The sequence below is a fragment of the Botrytis byssoidea genome (genome assembly GCF_014898295.1).
Source record: "Botrytis byssoidea strain MUCL 94 chromosome Unknown BBYS_009, whole genome shotgun sequence".
NCBI lineage: Eukaryota > Fungi > Ascomycota > Leotiomycetes > Helotiales > Sclerotiniaceae > Botrytis > Botrytis byssoidea.
Window position 1 is genome coordinate 1,067,366 of NW_024065850.1, and position 21,642 is coordinate 1,089,007.

At 42.9% G+C, this 21,642-nt stretch overlaps 8 protein-coding genes across 8 annotated transcripts; 5 read left to right on the plus strand and 3 right to left on the minus strand.

Moving 5' to 3' along the window:
• Positions 1-672: 672 nt before the first annotated feature.
• Positions 673-1,284, plus strand: EAE97_005470 (uncharacterized protein; the record flags this gene model as incomplete). Its single annotated transcript, XM_038875982.1, has 1 exon — positions 673-1,284. The coding sequence occupies one exon, from the start codon at positions 673-675 to the stop codon at positions 1,282-1,284; it is 612 nt and encodes a 203-aa protein (XP_038733319.1).
• Positions 1,285-2,582: 1,298 nt separating this feature from the next.
• EAE97_005471 (uncharacterized protein) lies at positions 2,583-2,939 on the plus strand (the record flags this gene model as incomplete). Its single annotated transcript, XM_038875983.1, has 1 exon — positions 2,583-2,939. One exon carries the CDS (start codon positions 2,583-2,585, stop codon positions 2,937-2,939), a length of 357 nt encoding a protein of 118 aa, XP_038733320.1.
• Positions 2,940-3,565: 626 nt separating this feature from the next.
• On the plus strand, positions 3,566-4,438 carry EAE97_005472 (uncharacterized protein; the record flags this gene model as incomplete). Its single annotated transcript, XM_038875984.1, has 1 exon — positions 3,566-4,438. The coding sequence occupies one exon, from the start codon at positions 3,566-3,568 to the stop codon at positions 4,436-4,438; it is 873 nt and encodes a 290-aa protein (XP_038733321.1).
• A 474-nt stretch (positions 4,439-4,912) lies between these two features.
• EAE97_005473 (uncharacterized protein) lies at positions 4,913-6,013 on the plus strand (the record flags this gene model as incomplete). The annotated part of the gene is made up of 1 exon (XM_038875985.1): positions 4,913-6,013. The coding sequence occupies one exon, from the start codon at positions 4,913-4,915 to the stop codon at positions 6,011-6,013; it is 1,101 nt and encodes a 366-aa protein (XP_038733322.1).
• Positions 6,014-8,403: 2,390 nt separating this feature from the next.
• On the minus strand, positions 8,404-10,524 carry EAE97_005474 (uncharacterized protein; the record flags this gene model as incomplete). The annotated part of the gene is made up of 1 exon (XM_038875986.1): positions 8,404-10,524. One exon carries the CDS (start codon positions 10,522-10,524, stop codon positions 8,404-8,406), a length of 2,121 nt encoding a protein of 706 aa, XP_038733323.1.
• Positions 10,525-12,578: 2,054 nt separating this feature from the next.
• EAE97_005475 (uncharacterized protein) lies at positions 12,579-12,962 on the plus strand (the record flags this gene model as incomplete). Its single annotated transcript, XM_038875987.1, has 2 exons — positions 12,579-12,792; positions 12,943-12,962. The coding sequence occupies 2 exons, from the start codon at positions 12,579-12,581 to the stop codon at positions 12,960-12,962; spliced, it is 234 nt and encodes a 77-aa protein (XP_038733324.1).
• Positions 12,963-14,576: 1,614 nt separating this feature from the next.
• EAE97_005476 (uncharacterized protein) lies at positions 14,577-15,986 on the minus strand (the record flags this gene model as incomplete). Its single annotated transcript, XM_038875988.1, has 1 exon — positions 14,577-15,986. The coding sequence occupies one exon, from the start codon at positions 15,984-15,986 to the stop codon at positions 14,577-14,579; it is 1,410 nt and encodes a 469-aa protein (XP_038733325.1).
• An 834-nt stretch (positions 15,987-16,820) lies between these two features.
• On the minus strand, positions 16,821-21,359 carry EAE97_005477 (uncharacterized protein). The gene is made up of 4 exons (XM_038875989.1): positions 20,406-21,359; positions 17,715-20,338; positions 17,581-17,665; positions 16,821-17,515 (listed from the first exon to the last, which is right to left on the minus strand). The coding sequence occupies exons 1-4, from the start codon at positions 20,527-20,529 to the stop codon at positions 17,268-17,270; spliced, it is 3,081 nt and encodes a 1,026-aa protein (XP_038733326.1). The 5' UTR covers positions 20,530-21,359; the 3' UTR covers positions 16,821-17,267.
• Between the last annotated feature and the right edge of the window lie 283 nt (positions 21,360-21,642).

Consider the following 21,642-nt stretch of genomic DNA (forward strand, 5'->3'; position numbering starts at 1 on the left):
CCTCATTTTCAGACATCGTCTGAGGTTATATGAGCTTTATCATATGCCAGATCATACGTTGCCCGTGCGGATACACCTCATTAAACTCGGATTTGATGCTCCTTGTGAAGTCATGGATCAGTCAGTGGAAGATTGCAACCTCCAGCGCATGAAGAATATCGAGATTTGAACGATTGTCAACCAGGAAATCTCATATTTTGTTCGAGTCTATCGGGGAGGTCACAATGGGAAACATCCATCGCAAAAAGAGGTTATTGATTATTTTGATGCGTGGAACTATGCAGTTCAATACTACGAAGCCACAACTTTGAAGCGCACCATATCTTGTGAGGAGTAGTGATATGATGGGGAGATGGTAGCGCCATGATAATTCTAGTGATTATTCATATCCTCCTCTCTTGGAGTCATATTTCCCAAACAATAATATCTGAATCATATTGTCTATCCAAATTTTATGTATAAAAATCTCCTTTGGTGGTGTTCTTTCCTCATACCTAAACTTCAACAAAATTTCCTTACAACGCTCCAGCCTTTTTCAACCCCACTGAATACATATCAACATTGTAGATACACATCACACAGCTTTCGTACCGACGCTTTGGTCTCCGTATTCTGAAAGAAACCCCCAATAGCTGACGAAAATACATTGTCTCAAATCCTGCCAACCTTTCAATGTATGACGACTGTCCAGTTCCAGGCGATGTGTCAATGGTCGGATCTGAAACTTGGTTGGCGTCCGAGAAATATTTAATGCTATTGAAAGATTCGGTACCTGACGAAGATCCACGAATTGCACCCGTGATGACGTTATCGCTTCCAACGCAAACTGCTTGCTCAGGAAATCCTCCACTGCCAGCTCTAGCCACGGAGGTGTTATGGTATGGGCATGAGAAGCGGTTCAAAGAGTTCCTGAACGTTCCATATTCTCCATACATTATAAGACTTCAAGAATTCTCCGCACGTATCAGCAACAACAACCACAACAATGACAAGACGATATTCATTCCTGGGTCCCCTGCAACCTTATTGGTGAAGGATGACTTGCAGGATGCAAAGCATAAATTGATTGAGCAGCTGATTCGCGTTCAAATAAAGAGCTTTGAGAATGTTCGTGGAACATTCGATAAGCTCACAAATTCATATCAATGCGAAGGATTGGAATGGTTCGATGAATCATATGACAATTCTATCATCGATTTCTGCGGTGCTCGAAAGGACCAGATTGAATTGGACAAGCTCAGATACGGAGCGTGGCAAGCTGGAGCTCGTTGGAGGCACGCATAATGATAATATGGAGACAAAGCGTTCCATCATTTGGACGTGGAGAATGGTAAAAGTCTTTGATGTTTGAAGGCAGTCCAATAAATAGAATAAATCTAAAGTATTAAAACAGTTTGAATGGTCTGATGGGTTTCACAAATTGAAAGCTTCTGATTGCCAAGACGCAGTCCTGGTCTTTGAAAATTCTGGACACAGCCTGGGAGCATAGATTGTCTGAGAATTTCGCTTGCTTTCGAATTATGGCTTGACGGTACCAAGATACGCGGAGGTTGATACACTTCTTTGTTATAAATTATGCATAGGCAATATCTGAATCACAGTGAGCAATACATGCCTCAAATTACACGTTTATGATCTAGATTGCACGAGAACTGTCCACTTCAATTAAATCGCTTAAATACTCTTCACAAGTACCGGAGTACATTCAAGCAAACGACACTGCATCAAACGTCCAGGTTTTCATAGCAGTAATCATGTTCCTCAGCAATGCAGAACCCGAACGCCGTCCTTCAACATCCATTGCCCCTGGCTCAAACCTGATGACCTCGAACTTAAACAACTTTCCTCGAGCTATGCGAGCCCTCACTCGTCGTTATAAGGAAAAAGCTGCGAAAATGGGCATGGGCATGGAGTGGATCGACAAGAAGGTATCGGAGGATTTGGAAATTGTCAAAAAGGAATATTTATCGACTGGAAAAGGGCAGCCTTCTGACGAGTTTGTTCTCTGGTTCTATGATATCGAACAATACGATAGAGATTCACGCTAGATTTGATGGGTCTGTCAAGACATTGTTGTGGGAAACAGTCTGGTTTTTGGGTTCTAGTTGGTTTCGAAAGTAATAGCCAATCTACGTGGCGTGTGTAGATAGAGAATAATTTGAGACCGGGATACTCCATTCAAATGATACAGTTTACTTGATATTCACTTGCTATTCACCAATATAGAGTTAAGCATTATCTGGAGAGCCTAGAGGCATCAAGGCTTGAAATGAGTTTGTGTAACTTTTACTCTTGCCTGATGGCTTAAGTAGATCAGAAGGATTCATTCACAGTCAAGTGGACTGGTAATGATTATTCAATGCAAGGATACCAACAATGGTCCATTCAGATTTGGTGTCACTCTTCCGTGCTAAACCATTTTTGGCCCTTGATACAACTCTCCAGTTATATCGTACTACATCTTTGCGCAACGTTGAAGACAAGAACAGCCTCCAGCCTCAATTTTTCTATATGTACTCAAGTAATCAGTCTTTCTATACACCAGTGAACCATCTATCACTTGAGACCTTAAAAGATTAGTTATGCATAGTCCGACCACAGACTCATTCATGGACCTTCAGGCGCTCTTACTTGGCACTCCTCTACCAACTTCCTCAAACCCAACTCCACCTCCTACCCCCCAAAAGGCTATCCATCCAACTCATGAAACAAGAGCCGCCATACAATCGCCAGATCCCAAATCAGCAAACAGCGATAAACACCCAAGAGCTTCTCATCAAGCAGTATATACCTCCTTCAGTAGTCTCGGTCTACGGGAACCAGCAGGCCCAAAACGTGTCGACACTTCTAGCCAAGAGGATTTAGTCACTGTCTCTTCTCCTCCGACAGCTATGCAACACATCAAAAGTGTGCTGGGAATCGAGCTACCTCAAAAGTAAGGAATCTAGAACCTGCGATGATTTAGGTATGATGTTTTATATTATCTAATACCAAGGCTCCATTGCTGACTTATTGAAAGGAGCTTGTTGTACTTCTGGGAGTTGTGTGTGAGAACGTGTTGCTCGTTGAAGGAGTCGCGATATTGGTAGACGTTGGGACTTTTGGGAAGGGAAGTGCTTTGTATATTGAGCGTCTTTGAGTTCGGTTCAGAGATATTGAAATTCAACATGAATTCTTATTGTGCATTTATCATTTATTGTGAACTGAGTGAGAGGAGTTGTGCTGGGGTCATAGGGAAGTATTCACTGCAGCTTCATCTTCTTATCTCTACCTAGGTACCTATTGACTCGAAAATTAAATTTTCCTGACTGTGTATTATCATTGTCAAATTCCAAGCGGAGCTTTGCCTGTTACATATATTCAAATGATTCAAAATATTCTGTCGAGTCAGCAGAATATGGTTCCAGGAGCTATATATATTTCTGAACACTCTCAACCTCATCTCAATACTCACTTCATCTCCCGAAGCAAATCAGAACGACCCATCTAAACTTCCCGGCCATATCAAAGTAATCGATATTCTAACAAAACATCTGCGACCCGCTCAATCATCCTCGTGCTCAAAATGCTTTTCTCCAAACACCCCTCGAAAGCCCCAGATCAACTCGAACTTCACAAAGCTGCGCTCCTTTACCATAAACAAAAGCATACTCTGCCACCTATGCAACAGGTGCAAAAGTCTCCAGTCTATTCACCTGAAGAATCTATACAACAAATAGTAGGCGCATCAACAGATTCCCAAATATCAATCGGCAATGTCTTTCAGGATGGATTACCAAGTCTCCCAGTGATGTATCTGCCCGAACATCATCTTGTCCGACTTCGAGCATTGAAAATACAAAGAGTTGATAATAGCTCATCTCCAATTGTTGAAAGGAAACAGGTTAAACAAGCTAAGCGAGTCAAGAGGAGCGAGGATGTTGAGAAAAGGAAGAGGGTCCAGAACCTACTCCCCAAGACCGACATCGCCACACACAAGAAACCAATGCACATAAGCAATCTCTTTCGAGCACATTTTCACAAGCCAAACATCCGTACTGCTTCTAATAGACTGTTCTCGAAGTCACCCAAGGCGAAAATCGAAGAGAAAACCAACACCCATATCGAAGAAGCAAACAAAGCCAACTCTATACCTCCAGCTCCCCTCAACGATTTTAACTGGCCTTTACTCCCACCCGAAACTGCATCTACAAGCAATCTGGCCCTTCGCCCTGGTGCGGAACACAACCATGAAAATTCCGAGACTACCATCACAGGGGAAGAAGAAAACAAGAACGAGAGTCACTGTCAGAACTTAGAATCAACCAAAACAAGCGAGACAATCACAGAGGAAAAACAAGAGTTAGATATTGGACCTTCAGAAGCAAGTAGAATGAAATTATACCAGGCGTGGAAGAGACGAATTTTGGAGCTGAGTGGTGCAAAAGAGGTTGAATAGTTGGGAATTTTCAAGATTGGTTGTTGAAAGTTGAAAGTTGGAGATATTTGATGTTTCGGGGAGTAAGGGAGGGAGATATCTAATTAATACCGCTCTGTGGGTAATTATTATGTTCAATGGCGTTTTATATCTTCTGTATTTTGTAGCAATTTCATATTTCTTAAATCATATGTTCTCATCCGAACTTGGCTTGTTACTATACATGAAGTTGATTTCTTATTGATTATTACACAACATATCTGACTCGAACTCGAAAGTTTCGAATAAGTCACACAATCTATATATGAAAATGCAGTCATGTACAAGAAACAAACAAGAGGACTCATGATACTCATCAACATGGTATTATATAATTTCGCTGTTTCCATTTCTTAATCCCAAGAAACAATCTATGAAAATCGATAACTTTTCGTCGTTGCACACAATACACATTCCCATTTCATCAACGTACAAACTATAGATCAACCATTCAAGATGCTTGGCTCCGTTCTAACTCCACCACCTATTGCTAATTACACAGACCTTGAAGAACGTCATTGGTCTAAAGAAGAGCCTCCCTCATACAATTCAACAGGGCCTTACCTCACTAGACTAGACAAGTTCGATGATCTGCATCTCGATGGCCCCAAAGACACAAACGATGATATTGCCAATGAAGCAGCACGAGTCTCTACTGGATGGGTCGACGCATCAGAAGCAATCATTTCACCACCCATCCAAGCATACTTTGCCGACGTCGTGGGAAGCCAGATATCCAACACCAGGGCCCCCTTTCCAGAATCTCAATGGTCCCAAGAACAAAGTCCTCCTGTTTACAAACCATACCCGAATGAACAAAACAGGATCGAAAAAGCCAACTCTCAATTCAATGACGAAGCACCACAATCCTCTACCTGGTGGTCCACACAATGGTCCACAGCATGGGCCCAAGCATTCAGAGAAACAATTGCCACACCCAACCCTGCTCACATTCCCTCTACAAGACCTCATCACCATCCCTCCACTAGTAATCTCAACCGCCAAACCAGTCTCACCGGTCGAAACCCATACAAAGGATTCCACAAAACCAAAAATCTCCTCGCTAACAAATTGATGAATCGAATCACTGACATGCACGGAAGCGCGCACGCTTCCATAACTTCCTTCGAGGACCTTACCCCAGACCGTCGAAACAAATATGAACAAGCAGCAGAATCTTTCATTGACTGCGCCAAAGATCTGATTCTACAAGCTCAAGGTCCCAATCAGCGAGTCGACGATTGGATGATCATGGGATTTATCGACGAGAAATATACGGTTCCGGAAGAGGGAGAGAAGAAACCATATTTGTATGGAGAGTGGGAGTATCTCTGGGCAAGTGATGAAGATGAGATTGTGGTCACAAATGCACTGATAGGAAAAGATCCGAGAACGTGGAATCCGTGGAAAGATGCTTGGGCATGGTATCGCATACCGACTGTGGAAGATTGGAAATGGTGGTGTGGAGAGTGGAGGAAAGTGCCGGGGGCGATTCGGGAGTGGAAACCTACGGAGGAAACTTGGCCGTGGCAACGAGGTTTCTGGGCTGGAGTTTAGTAAACTTCATTTCTTGGAGGGGAAATGTGAAGGGTGAGAAGATATGTTGTTAGAGGAGAGGAATGTAATTTTCATCGTTTTGTTAGTAAAGGCTTTTTTTTTTTCAAAGAGTTCAGACAGTTCTAAACAGGAGGAGAAGGTACCGAGAAACATTCAAAGCAATTGTATCATATTTCACTTGAAATCACTGTGTATGATAGAAGACACTCCTTAAATATCCCCACACATAAACAATTTGAAATCAGACAAAGAATCCCCCCCAAAAAAGACCAAGAAGCATCGATGATATTAAATTACAACAGCTCAGAAAACCTAAGTCCTAAGAGGTGCATACATGCGCCTATTCATAACTATTCAAACCACACATGGCCAAAAAATCTTCACTCGTTCAATTCTTTCTAGACAGTTTACCCACGATACTCAAGTCTCAAGATTCTCGCTCCCCACAAAAAGGGGTTCTTAGCAAATACATCACAATCTCCGTCTCGCGTATCTCGCTCTCCCACTCCAATTTTCCTTCCACATACTCCACCATCACCATCACCACCGCCTAAATCCCTTTCCCTCTCCCTCTCCCTCTTCCTCCCCCTCCCCCCTACTCAACCCCCTCAATCCATTTTTCAACCCCCCTCTACACACCACTTTACCACCACTCTTCGCAATTGCAAAAAGCACTAACGACTATTACGCCGCACCATTCATCTCAACAGATTCATCTGCATCAGATCCGCAATGAGCTCTCATGCTCTGGAACAACGAAGCGTCGGTCACCGGATATCTGTGCTGGATGGAGGGTAGTGAGAACGCCGTTGTATTACTCGAATCTTTGTTTCGAGGTATGAAGGAAGTGGAGACAGAGACGAAATCTCCACGCTGTGAAATATGGAATATGCGAAGAGAATCCCCATATATCGAAATCGAAGTCTCCTAAATACTTGTAGCGATGTTTGTTTTCCGAATGAACAAATCGATAGATAAAAAATTTGCAGTAGAATTCTTCACCTAAACTTGAACACAATATCTATTTCTCTTCCATTTCCTTGATCCTTTCCATTCCCCTTTCCATTTTCACATTCAAACCTCCCAACTCAAGCTCACAAGTGACAAATCTAGCTAAACTCACCATCTCACACTCTGATAATACATAATATCCATCCATTACTATTACTATAAATCAAACAATTCGAGATTATTTCTCACAAAGAGTCTATCAATCAATCAATCAATCAATCAAGTCATACATATACCCATCTGTACAATGAATCATACAATACCCAACTCCCACGTACTCACATCAGCAAAACAAACACAAGCACAAGAATTCCCGACTCAAATCCCCTCAAACGATAAATCTTCACCATATGCATGCCAAAAAGATAAAATGAACAAAGTTCTCCCCCTTTCCCCCTCTTTCTAAAAAATATCCGCAACGCAACCTACCCACCCATCCCATCACAACACAGCCGATACATACAGCCAATACACACACACACTACATACACACTACACGCTCTCTCGATTCTCTCTCTATCCTGCGAACAATCTCCAAGATCAAGAGCCGAGAGTCTTCCTCAGCCCTATCTTCCTCAATCTTATCTTATCAAACCAAAGAACCAAGGAACCAAACGACACCTACCTACCCTCCTAGGCATATAATCCCGATCCCTAGACTCAGGAACGTTCCAAGTTCCAAGCTTGCTCTTAGTAATCTTACTTCGTAGATAAATTCGCTTAACGGTTGGTTCAAAGGTGGCTTGGCTTCACTTGGATCTACAGAGATCTGCAAATACGTTACTAGTATATGTATTCTGCAGCATGAAATTTTAGTGTGAGGATCATTGAGATAGGTGAGGAGGGGGAGATGGAGATTTCTGCTTCTCTCGTGTTCTCCTGTAGCTCGTGTTCCACAATACTCTGCACGGAATAGCTAGCTACTCCACACACACATTCCACTCACAAAATCCCGTTACATGATATCTCCGTCCATGAAGGGATAGGCATCAATCATAGGAAAAAAGAAGTCTATAGGTACGATTACAACCGAGTCTATTATAGTTTCTAGGTAGGTATCATAAGTCTCTCTTTCAACTCCTAATCACTTCCTCGAATAACTCGATTCGTCTTCCATCCTCCATCTTTCACTAATTCAAATCGCCTTCTAGGCAAGCCCACCCCATTTTCTTCAATATACAAAGCTTGTGATTATACACTTGCAGTAATAATAATCCACCTACCCTCCCAACCAAACATCCATCCATCCCTCCTTCCAATCGATCAACCAAACAAATAATAATGCCAGGAGGGAAAACTTTCTTAGGTATTCGCAAACGCCAAAACTCCACATGATTCATGTCATTCCATCATATCCCATATGTCCATCCTTGTATCCCCTAAAGAAATGAACCCTTTTCTCCCAACGCAGGATCACTCCTGGGAGGAGAACGATTTCTTCTAAATCCCTTGGTTTCAGAACTCCATGGTTCTAATTCTTCAAGATCCTCATCAAAAGAAGGAGTACTAGATGTACCCGATGGACTTTGTGTTCTCGTGTCCCCTTTGACGAGTCCTAATCTTTCTTCTTCGGTTGCACCCTTAACAACCTCATCACTTCCATGTCGAGAACCCATACGTTTTCTATCAGGTGAACGGACTTCTTGTGGAGGTCCGTCAGTTTGTTGTGATCCTCCACCCTTTCTGAAGACATTCTGGAATGAAAATTGTCTCTTGGCAGAGTGAGGTGGGGGTGTAGGCGGAACCAAATTACTAGCTCTGGAGATTGGACGGTGTGGATCTTCTGCGATAGTAACATGTCTACCTCCCGAACCAGTATACTCTGTCTTCTGATCACGTAGAGCAGGTGGCAAACCTAAAGTATGATTATCATGAATGTAATAAGCTTCATCGCTATTTTCGCTCTTGTAAATATCGCCATCACCGCCTCTGTAGGTACGAATGTCGGTCAAGGGAACAGGGTGGGTAGGACTTTGCAAGTTGACAACAGGATTTGTGCCCGAAGAAAGAGATTTGCCACGAGCTACACGGTTGCGAATAGTGCCAAAGATGGAAGAACTAAGACCGGTACCTGGACGATCCTCTTCGTCGCGATCTTCTTCAGGATCCGGGAAATGAGACATACCGAGAGGTGGGTGAGCAATGGGTGTTCTAGGAAGAGTTGTTCTATGAGTTGGTTGATGGTGCATATGTTCGGGTAAAGGAGGAACAGATGAGTTAGCACGAGATCTCATGCTCGCGCTATAGTTCGAACCAATTGTAGTTCTGCGTCTTCGGAGACCGTCCCATTCAACTATTTCATCTTCACCGAGTGGTTCCAAGTGAGACTCTTCATGAAGCCTCTTCGCTTCCTCCATTTCCATCTTTTGTCTAGCTGAAGAGAATTTTCTAACAATAGCTGCTGTTCCTCTGATAGCATCTGCCTTTGGTTCAGTTTCTGGCTGTTCTTGTTCGGCAATAATGCGCATTTGATCGAGGTCACCTGCGAAAATGGCAGCATCTGGAACATCCTTGGCTGATTTCGAGAGTTGAAGAAGGACGACTCCAGAACAAATAACCAGAAAACCCATGACAACCGTAATGATAGAGGTTGGAGTGCCTTTGAACCCTCTAAACAAAATGGCCGAAGTGACAATGGTAGAACTCGTAAACATAACATAATATGTAGGAGTTACCAATGCCGCATTGTAAATGTTAAGTGCTTTGTTCAAATATATAATCTCCGTCAAAAGTGTGCAAACGACGAAGACGAATAGAACGTACAAGAACCACTGATTGTACTGTTTCGTACCACCGATTTGAGTGACAATTGCAGCTCCCAGACCTTGTGTCGCAACAACACTAAGCCCTCCAATCAGACTGCAAATTGACAAATACACAAGCATGGATTTCTTTCCATATCGTGGTCCAGCCCAAAATCCAAGAAAGGTACACCCGATGATGATGACGCCGGCGTAACTCAGAAACCCCGGAGCAATGACAAAATGCTGCATTTCTTGAATTGTCGCCGCCGAAGCTTCCGCGGGCGCATTCATAACAATAACCACAGATCCAACAATGCATAGAAAACATCCCACCTTTCCAACCATACTCAGTCGTTCCTTGAGGAAGATTGCGGATAAGATAGTGGTAATGACGACACTGAGTGCGCCCAGAGGAGTAACCAAAATGGCATCAACAAATGCATATGCAACAAAATTGCAAATTTCTCCAAGAATCATGAGACTCATGCCCGACCACCACAAGGCATTCTTGAGGTACGCGTATCCTTCTCCTGCTTCTTCATTATATTTCTCATTGGCTTTCAATAATCCAATCTTCTTCAACACAAACGATATTCCGATGAATACTCCTGAGGCCACAGCCAATGAAATTCCGATAGCTTTATATATAGGTGGTCGAACTTCGGTTTCGGCATCTGTAGTGGTTGTGCCATTTGTCGTATTTGCTCTAGCATATATGAGGTTCGCAGTCAGGAGAGCATGCCCGGCTTGATCCATAATGGAGGAGGAGTCGGCGGCAAATCCGCCTAGAAAGGATATGGAGACTTGACGTTTTTGTATGTCGCTCAATAGAGATCTTTGTAATTGATTCGGTCTTGGGGAAGGTAAATCGAATAGGGATATTCCTTTACAAGTGAGAAATTAGTTATTCAGAGAAGTTTTGTGGTTATGGTTGAGATTTCATGTGGAGGTAAATTGGTGATATTCCTTGATTATTGAGGAATTATGCGCGCCAACAGGTGTCGCAGTTATTGTGTAGTTAATTATTGAGATTGCGTGAATTGGAGCGGGAAGATATTCTCGGAATGAAGCAGACAGAGAGTAAAGCCAACAGCAAATAAGTTGGTTATTAGTATTGTCTCGTTTTGTTTTCTTTGGATTGCGTGTGCGAAGATGTTGTTCTGGGGAGATGTTTGAACCAAGTCTGTCGAGGACAAAGTAAGCAAGTTGTTATTGTTTCTCGAGTCCTTTTGCAATAAATCATAAACGATTGTATCTTGAATCAATCCTTCAATTAAAAGAATAATTTATAAAATCCAAGTGAAGCGTGCAGTGCAACATGGAGGGAGCATGAAGCATGAAGCATGAAGCATGAAAAGGAAGAAAATACAAAAGTGGATTGTTCAAGTGTATATTACGATTTTCCAATGGAAATGTAGCTAGAACGCAGTGTAGTGAGGGTCGAGAGGGTTTGACTTTTGGGTGGATAAGATTAAGAGGATTAAGAAGATTAAGAAGATTCAGGCCGTTCGAGAAGTTTATTACTTTGACATTTTAGTCGAGGGGCTGGGCTAGCAGGCTTTGAGATATAAAGTACATCACTGGCTTGACTGGGTTTATTATAAACTTTATTGACAGGTTTTTTTTTTTTTCTTTCTTTCTTTCTTTCTTTCTATAAGATACAGATAACGTTAGAGTAATAGGATCAATCGATATTGTATCATCCAATAACGATTTCATGTTCCATCAAAAATGATAGGAGGCTGTGCTAGAAGTATGGTGGATCGAGAAGATATACAACATGACATGGTACACAATCCGTACATCGCTATACATACATTGGAGTTGGAGGTACACATGAAAGGTGTACATAGGTACCCAGTATATATAGAAATCTCAAGTTTGATGTACGGCAACGGTGCTCGAATGGAAAGATTGAATTGGATATTAGATGATACACACCTCCCTGTCTAATCTCACACATGCTAATCAACCAAAAGAACAGAGAAGGTAGGTTATCGTGCTGATGCCCTATGCCTATGCCTATGCCTATCCCCATGCGTATGCGTATGCGTATGCGTATAAACATCCAAGTTGATGTCATCATTAATAAGAATCTCCCTTGAAACCACAGACTGTGAAACTACGGACTAAAAGTAATTTTACACAGGAGGTTGGATGTATTAGTCTATCAACAAAACCTAAAAGTCGATCCTCTCATGGTTCGAATTTAGAAGCGAGGAGGGGTTCCAAGGGTTTATCTACTCCGTAATAATCAGTGGAGGAGTGGACTTTGATTTCGGAACAGATGAAATGATGGATTATCATCATCTTTTTTACCAAGTCACTTCCTCCTTACACGACTTATTTACTACTCACACTACACCAAGCAAGTGCCCCTTTAATCGGTTACGTATGTTTCATCTGCATTAATCAATTTTGATTGGATGAATCATGTCAATTCTACTCACCCTTCCCTGCATGAACGCGAGCCCGCTGTGAGCCACAAATAAATGATATACGGAGGACGGAATACCCGCTTGTCCAGCAACGCGAAGCAACGCGAAGCAACGATTCACGGAAAAGTATATTATCATGTCATTGACATAGTTATCATACATATCATTCTTACCCTCTTCTCTTCTTTTATCACACTCTGTCGTCGGTACGGTTATCTCTCGAATCGAATGCTCACGACACTGGATACTACCTACCACCTACTACCTATTCAATCTATCAAATCTCCCAACAACCGGAAGAAATCACGAGATTCCTTACCTTACCTATATTTCAATCCTATATATATTCACAACTAATTCAACACACATTGAATGAATGACCTTGGCACGCCAACTCCCCTTCCTCCATTCATCCCCCCAAATACTATCCAGCATGTCACCATCTCACTCACAGTGGCAGAGTCCATCCAATACGAGCCTTCCCAAACACACACCTCGCTAGCACTCCAGCCAAAGCTATCCATTCGTGTTATGCCTGTCGTTATACATAGTAACAAACAAACAAACAAACCAACCAAACCGCATTGTACATACGAGCATAGGTACTCATCCACCCCTTAGCTCACATGCGCAATCCCAGATACCTACCTATCCTACCCACTCACCTAGTCCAAACCTGCGCCTACTAACTAACTAACTAACTAACTAACTAACTAACTAACTAACTAACTAACAGTCCCCATAACAATCCCATAACTATTTTCCTCCTCCCCAATAAAGCCCATCAGAATAAAACCCATCAGAATAAGTACCAATCCCAAAATAAATCCCCCAAAATAATAAAAATCTTCCACAACCAAGGTCGGTCCCAAACACGCAATCCATCCACACCCACACCCATCTCCCATTTCACCCACCACGCGTACCTACTTCATACACCCACCATCCATCGTACCGCACATGCGCAGACAGCGGCATCCCCATCCCCATATTCTGATCCACACTCACAATCATCGATACTGCATGTACTATATCTCGCACATTCCGCGTTTGCATTGCAGGTTTATATGGATTGTCCGTCGCTTTTGCACATACTCCGTACACCGATATTGAAGAATTCGAAGAATGTAGAGAGGGTTCGGTTGATATCTAGGTATATCTAGGTATATCTAGGTATATCTAGATATGAATGTATTTGACCAGTCCTCTCAATATCATCTCTGATCAATCACTATCTACTTACATACCTGTGAACCTATAAACCCAAATATCCAATCCAATCCCACCTCTTCGATCTCTCCAATCTCTCCATTTCAAATTCCATTCAAACTCCACACAAATTCCCAACAGTTAACAAGTACCTACCCGAGCTACCTAGTGCTCCCAAGCATCCAAAAAACACAATCACGACAAGGGCAGGAACTTGATTGGTTAGACTCGATGAAATCAACGTACAGAGTAAGCTGATACCATACCATACCATACCACCTCGAAACCACACCACACCACACCACACCACACCAAACTATCAACATCCATCCATCCATTCCTCCATCCATCCCTCCATCCCTCCATCCCTTAACTTCCGAGGTCTGATTGATAGATAGATAGAGAGATAGATGATAAGAGCATGCGATTTTTGCGGGGAAAGCTTTTGCTCACAGCTTTTGCTCACAGCTCACAGCTCACAGCTCACAGCTCCCTCACAATCCGCCGTTTCCTTTCCTTTCCTTCACTTCACTTGTCATAAACCTTAGCGTACACCCACCATATTCAGTAATTAGTACCTATTCAATACAGGAATCATTCTTATACCAAACCAAACCAAACCAAGTGGTCTTCTATCCGAATTTCGAGAACCTGCAGATACAGAGTCCCATCACCACCTAGTATTTACAATGAATGCAACATTGAAATTCCCCTTGAGTTTTTTAGATTTTCTGTGAAGAAAAAAAATTGATCACGTGTTGAAAAATCAAGTGATATTTTTGCACGAAGAAGGAAGTTGGACGAGAAGCTCAACATTTATTATTGTCGAATTTGCATTATATTATGTTGATTGCTATCGTGTTTTTTCCAGTATACCACTGAGTACTGGATTCGGAGTGGAAGAGATCCACGAGATTCATGACATGGTGGATGTCGAATCGTGGCTGGATCAATCCTGTACATGTACAGCAGTATTCAATCACAAACAGTAAACACAATACAATGTACATAGATAATCTGGATTAATGTTTCTCGTCTAATAATCTAATCTAATGCATCTATTGGGCATACAAAGATCTAAAAATCTCGCCGATGCCACGCCAACATATCCCTATAATGTATGATCCGTAAGAATGGTACAAGACCATCATAAACCATTCTTCATCCAGAGCCTTTCTTCAAAGCTCCATTGTCTTTGGCAGAATCACCCGAGCGACTCCAACTCACTCTCTTAGCAAGCTCCTGTCTGACTCCCCATCGTCCTTTATGAGGAGTTTGCTGTGGAACATCCAGTCCAAAACGTGAATACTCTGCCCATTGTGTGCGATAATAGCCCGCACCGCGACCCGAAACTCCCCTCGGAAGAACTCGCTTCGTACCACGGAAGTCAATCTCGCCATCATTCTTATCAGGCATACCACAAAAGATACCTTCTACTGTTCTGCCTCCTCGTGCTCGAATGGTTATTGTACCAGTGCCCTTCTCAGATGACCCGGAGAATGTTCCCTTTCCGTGCCATGTGAAACCCATTGGATCATTGTGCGTGAGGCTGTCGATTTCGTCATCCAAAAGGAAGAAACCTTCAACTATGCCAATGTCAAAAGATCCCAGTACTTTTCCTTGTTGCTGGTCCACGTGAAGGCGAACCATCAAACCCTTCGACTTTGACGACCAATCCTCTTCTATCTCCTTACTAGTGATGTCATAAATACCTGTAATCATTTCAGCGAAACTCTGTTGGTGGTCCTCTGTCCATTCCTCAACCTGCGATGTATCACCCTTTGGCGATGGCGTTGAACCTGCACCATCACGTTCAGTGTGTGATCTTGTCATTGTCGATCTTGGAGTAGGAGATCGTGGCTCTTCATCCTCCTCAATCTCAGCATATCCATTCCATTTATCAAGAAACTGTTGAATAGACATATCAACAAGACACGAGCCATGAGGTATCTTGCCATGAAATTCACAACGACTACCTGGAAATCCAACACCAGACATTGCTTCAAAGTGTCCCCAGATCTTGCCATTGCCAAATCGAATCTTGCCGACAGTAAAGGGGGAATTGAAAGTCTTATGTGGAATCTTTGAATTGATGCCACGCCATTTGAAACGATACTCTCGAGTAGTAGCAATCTCATCATCCCCATCATCTGCGTCATCATCATCTCCAGACTCTTCACTGGATTCCTTATCTTTTGCTCGTGCCTCGTGGAACTTTGAGTATTCGATATCTGCCCTGAAGTGCTCTTGACTAGGACCAGGATCAATAAGTAAAGAACCTTTGAAAACGTCCAATTCAAAGGTACCCAAGAGACGATCATGGTCCCAGATTAGTTTGATGCGTGAAATGTAACCTAGACCAGGGAAACTATCTAGCTTAACTTTGTAGGTGGCCTGCATGTTTCGCAAACGGTCTCGATAGTACTCATCTTGAAAGGTCATCGCATTTATGTGCTCGTTGTCGCGTTTGCTTCGATTGGCAGCTAAGCACTGGGCCATGTTGGGGATCTCATTCTGACCAGAGGTTTGCTCTCCAGTCTTCTTTTTCCCGGTAGTTTTGCCGAAAAACATATTTTTAATTGCTAAATTGTAAGTTGAACGAGCAGAATACGAATCCGGAGGTTTTGAAAGACGAGGTGATATATTTGTTTACTCGAAGTGCACCGTGCCTGGCTAATAAAGCAAGCACGCTGTTTGCGACTGCCACTTCTTCAATGTTGAGACATACTATCTAGTAATGGGTTGATAAATGATCCAAGGACTGATGACGATTTGATTTTCTGCTTCTGAGTTTGGAAACCGAGAGAAGTGATTCCGTCCATTCCATTTACCCTACCAAATCTCCGAACTTGGAATTCTTCTTCCCTTCATCGTTCCATAAGAGGAGTTAACATACACTATTCAAGAAGTTGTTGTTTTCGTACAGCTTTTTGACATAAGGTACATTTCTGAACTTGATTTTCGTCGATGAATGCGCCTTAAGCCTTCAAAACTCCTTATAGACTGCCTTACGAAGCCAAAGAAATCAAAATATGAAATTCACTCCTCGAATCCGCATTTAGATAATGAAATTGAAGAATCATTCTTCTGACGAAGTCTCAAAAATTGTGAGAGCATGTGATTGTCGAAGTTCAATATAGACGGCAAAATGTATTTCAGGACTTCGAGGTCCTGACAGATCATTTGGTTATTTGAAGCATGAAGGACCACTTGATAATCAGTTTTGGACTTAGATGATAACAAGAGCATCTTGAAATTCGAAGACGGTCGTCCTCACATGGGGAATGTGTGGTGGTCTGATAATCACCACGCAGCCACACGAAATCCTCCATCCTCCATCCACAATCTCACAATATCGGTACGGATGAAATCACAGTGAGGGGTGAATATCTCTACAATATTTCCAGATCAGTATTACAAATGATATTATTATCTGTGTTTATGAATAATACTATACGAATTTTGGAACTCTTTGGCTTTTGAGAGCTCATCTCATTCATAGATCCGTATCATGCACGATCTCATCTCAAGAAAGGCATCATCCCATGCTCGATCCAGCCCAATTCATAATTTTGCTTTCCATCTCGAACTCATGGCCTAGATTAAAGTATATTGCACACCCAAGGCTCGAGCACGAGTTCTCCAATCATTTCCTGCGACGACCGTCGATATGATTATTGACAGCGTCATTATACCAACGGCTTGTTCCAGCATAACTCCGGACGACTTCGGATTTAAGTCTGATTGTTAAATTTGTTTCCAAACATCCGTCGTTGGGGCGACTTTTCGTTTATTTGTGTCTCGACTCTCGAACTCTGTAAAAGGTGAATATCATTTGACTCTGGTGGGATTTTATTTTAAGTCAAGATTATTCAGGTCATCTTGGACACCCAAAATACCAATCGCATAATGAATTCTCTGATGAGTACTAATCACGAAACCCTGATCAGTTGCTTGCCGCTGTTGCATTGCAACTCTTTCTCCATTGCGTGTAATATTCACCACTTGTGGACTTACTCGCTCGTCTCTCGTCCTTGTGTATGGTGGACCTCTTCCCATTTCTCCAGCCTTGACCCAAGATGTTTCGCAACCGGAAGCAACTTAAAATATATTAGTAAAGGTAGAAAGAAACATCAAGTCCAAAGAGAATGAAGAAGTTACATACTAGCGAGTGATGTTTCCCAGCCCGTCAAACGAGCCACATCGTTAAGCCGACATATTAGCCATGTCCGCTGGTCCGGATTTTGAAACTACAAACGGTCAGTACAAGTTTACAGTGCTCAGATATTACAGACTTACTTGAACGCCCGCCATAAAGAGACAGATTGTACTTTCCATAAGTGCTGCACCAACTCCCGGATTGACTTGAGGTGTCATGCTTAGATCCGGCGCAATGCCAGCAGCAATACGACCGAGCTCGTTTGCAAAGAACGCTGTCTTACGAGCCGCCATGCCTGCGGCTACCATTGCTGCTGGTGGCATAGAAGGATGAGATCGGTGGCAAGAAATAAGACCCATGTAATAGTTCATCCAAATGCCAGCAATACCATAAGTTCGGTATTGCAAAGCTGGGCCAAAGGGAGTTTGAGTTGGGGTCGAGAATTCGTCGCCTAGAGGTTGAAAGTCTTGGCCAAAATGATCTTCAAGTACACTAAATGCATTGCGGATATCCTGCCACTCTTCCTCTGCCTCAAGCCTTTGAGCCTCAAGATCCATATCTCCGCCCTCTGAGCTTTGGGGAGATGAAGTATGCGTTGGTGAAAATCCCATAGGAAGAGTTGGCTCCTTAATATTTGGTACCATGCCTGCGAAATTTGGCATTTGGTTACTCATAGGGTTGTTCGCAGCTTTCATTGCTAATGTCTTCCTCTTCAAGTCTTTGGCAGCGAAATCTGCAAGTCGTCCCATCAACAGAATGAGATGATCAAAAGTGCCATAAACTGCGTCTAATCGACCGAGTGGTGCACGCGGAGGGCAAAGACTCCACTTATCATACTCAGTGAAAAGCCTTCCTCCACCTAACATACTTTGGTAGACGTCTTGTTTGAAGTACCACCACACAAGATCGCGTTGCATTTCATATGTTTCAATATCCTTAGGGCTATAAATTCTGTTTTCGGTGTTCTCCCAAACTTCATCGATGATGTGTCCAAAGTCATCATAACGAAGTCTTCGGCCCATCAATACTCCAACAATGTTTTCGTCCACGTCTTCTAATGAGGCTGCAAATTTACGTTTTTCTTCAATAAATGTTTTACCCATATGTATCTGCTCCTCACGATAATGAGCACGGTCTTCTTGACGCAGCTGTGCCCGCATTTCCTTCAGATGGCGAGTCATGCCAGTGAAGTCAATGTCTCTCACAAGGGTCCTTCCCCCAAGCAGATGGTTACTCCATTTTTGATGGTCAGCACACCAGCACTCATAGAACGCAAGCAGCATGGTTGCAGCCAAAGTAGCAGGATGTTCTCGGCGCCCAGGCACGCATACACTCTTTGCAATCCTTCGTAAAGCAATTGCGTAGTGCTTTAAAGATGCGGTTATGTGGGTATTTTGCAGTTTTGCAATGTGTAAGCTGGCGCAGGCAAGTATTGCGTGAAGAAGCGCTTCATTTTTCAAGGCAAGCATAGGGAACGTATATGTCCAGATATGTTGTTGAGAAGATGGCACGGGCGTCCCCTGAAATATCAAGGAAGGATTGGCAGGATTCCGCTCGAACATTGAAATACTCGGTCCAGTCACATTGATAAAATGACAAAATATTCTAGCCGTCATACTGTCATTGAGTGGAGACGACCGTAGTGAAGGATTGTAAGCCAATAGCATATTAGATCGATCGAGCAGTGAGGTAAAAGAGCGAAGACTTTGATCTTGTGCATTCTGTCGAGCTTGGAGGGCAATCACTTGCCCAATGCCATAGTCCATGTTCTGAGCATTGAAATTACCATATTCGTAGTCATCAGCCCCTCGATCGTTATCCAGGCTCATTTCATCATCGTCAAATGTGCGTCCATTTCCCCGTTCAATCGTATCATAGTTCTTCTTGTCGATGGTATTATCTTCCGTTTTTCTTGAGACCGTGTGATGTGAAAATGCCCCATCCGATATATGACTGGCCTGCTGTGCCATGTCAAAGGGAGGTGTATATGCTGTTTCTATGATCGGTGTCACTTGGTTTGTAAGTGGGGCATGTGACATACTTGATTTTACATTAGGTGGGTGAGAAAAGGCCGGTTGTTGCCAGCTTGTATTACTTTGAGTGGTCACCATAGGTGGCGAGAGAAGCGAAAATTGTGGATTTGTATTCTGTGTATGTTTTTGAGGGTAGGCATGGGGTGTACTGTTCTGGTGAACGATCCATGGAGAGGGACTGGACTGCACAACGGGGAAATTTCCAAGCGATGATTGTTGCTCAAAGAGAGCATTAAAATCATAGTGAGTAGGCCCTGAACCTGGAGGGGATCTGTGTTCGGGAGTTGGTAGGTATGAACGATCAATGGTATCTCTTTGAGCTGATTTTGCCTCCGGGGTTTCTTGAGAGGTATTCCTTTGGACTACTACGTCTTGAGTCGCGCGACCGGAGAAAACGTGTATGCCTTGTTCAAATCCTTGGTTTGTCTCATTGGAGGGCCCGGATGGAGGGCTATTATATGTGCCCGAGTCACCCGGTTTGGGAGCAAGATTTGGTAATTGTACTTGCGCAGGAGTAGAAGATTTTGGGGCCTCAACACGACGCTGATTCGATCGACCAGATCCCGATGAGAATGTTGTCTGGGAAGAATTGGCAAACGGTCCCCGGGTTGCACTCAAAGGATCTTTGAATACAACTCGCTGGATATAGCCCTCACAGTGCCTTTTGGATTTTGAACAATTTTGACATGTTGGCTTTTCCTCTCCACACTTGATCCGTCGTTTTCTACATGCTAAGAGCAGGGTAGAAATGTCAGTCATTTCAAACACAAACCTAGCTTTGGTGCGGCTTAAACTCACTTAAGCATCCCGTTTTCGTACGCTTCCTACCCTGAGCCTTGGAACCAGGTTTCTTTACACCCGCGGGACTTTCTTCTTCCTCCTCCTCCTCGTTCTCAAGATCCTGCGATTTCTCGGGATTCATATTGGAAATGACCGTGGGCTGGTTCAAGCGTAGTTATATCTCCCCTCTTTAAATGGACGATTCAAGACTCGGGCCTCATGATTCCATCATGGTAGTACTCGTGTAACCTTGGGCAACGTCAATTTTCGGTAGGTTCACCCGTGAAGTCGGGAGACCATAATATATACTACAATAATCGAACAAGTCGATGAGATTGAGACAATGGTGATATTGCCACCACGAGGAAATATTAACAATAATAACCAATTTGTGTATCCTAAGGGATGTGAATTAGTGTTATTTGCAACTTCAGTTCAAATGTGTCATGCCCAATGAAGTATAGCTAGTTATGCGTTGACGTCTGGTACTGGATGCAACTGAAGTCTGTTGTGATACCAGTATGTGGGTGCTTGAAGGGATTAACCCAAAATCGATAAGGGCTGAATAAGATGGATTCCAATTTCCAAGGTAAGAGGTAGAAGGTGGTTGCTCAGCTAGGTAAGGTAGATGTTATCGATTATTCAGATGATATCATTAAATGGCGACAACAAGGGCGAGGTAACAATGACAGTAGCGATGGCGACGATGATAGTAATGGGCGATGGCGATAGCAAGATTGATGACCAAATTTGGATGTAGAAGAAAAGGCGTCAAAAGTAAAGAGAGGTTTGAAGGAAAAGAAGCATCCAGTCTCTTTTTCTCAAAATTCACACTTTCATTCAGTCCGCGGTTCCCTGCAATACGGTTGTTGTTTTTTTGGTGGACCTTTCCTCAGTTGAACCGAGCTTCATCCAAATGAGAAAAATCGACAAATTAGGAAGTAAGAAGGAAGTAGGCATTGAACGTATCACATACAGAGCTGGTTTTATGTTGCAGAGGATATCTTGTCAAGATTACCATATCAATCTCTACTTGAGCTGCCAGTTTTAGTTTTTGGTGGCTTGCCGGATGAGAAGATCCCCTCATAAACTCAAAATGTCTTTCATTTACAAGGCTGCGTGGGATAAGAAACGATTGGCTTGAGCTTATGAAAGCCCCATGGAGCTGGGCTTATGGGATTCAAAGAAGGCTTGACATCAAACTTAGGCATCCAAATATACTGGTAACACTACCCACCCACCCGAGCCACCTTGA

Bases quoted from the DNA above. Each gene is read 5' to 3' on its own strand.
- EAE97_005477 (XM_038875989.1), bottom strand. From the start codon at position 20,529: ATGAATCCCGAGAAATCGCAGGATCTTGAGAACGAGGAGGAGGAGGAA. The intron at 20,339-20,405 runs GTGAGTTTAAGC...CCCTGCTCTTAG, and splicing joins TACGAAAACGGGATGCTTAA to CATGTAGAAAACGACGGATC. The intron at 17,666-17,714 runs GTAAGTCTGTAA...GACCGTTTGTAG, and splicing joins TCTTTATGGCGGGCGTTCAA to TTTCAAAATCCGGACCAGCG.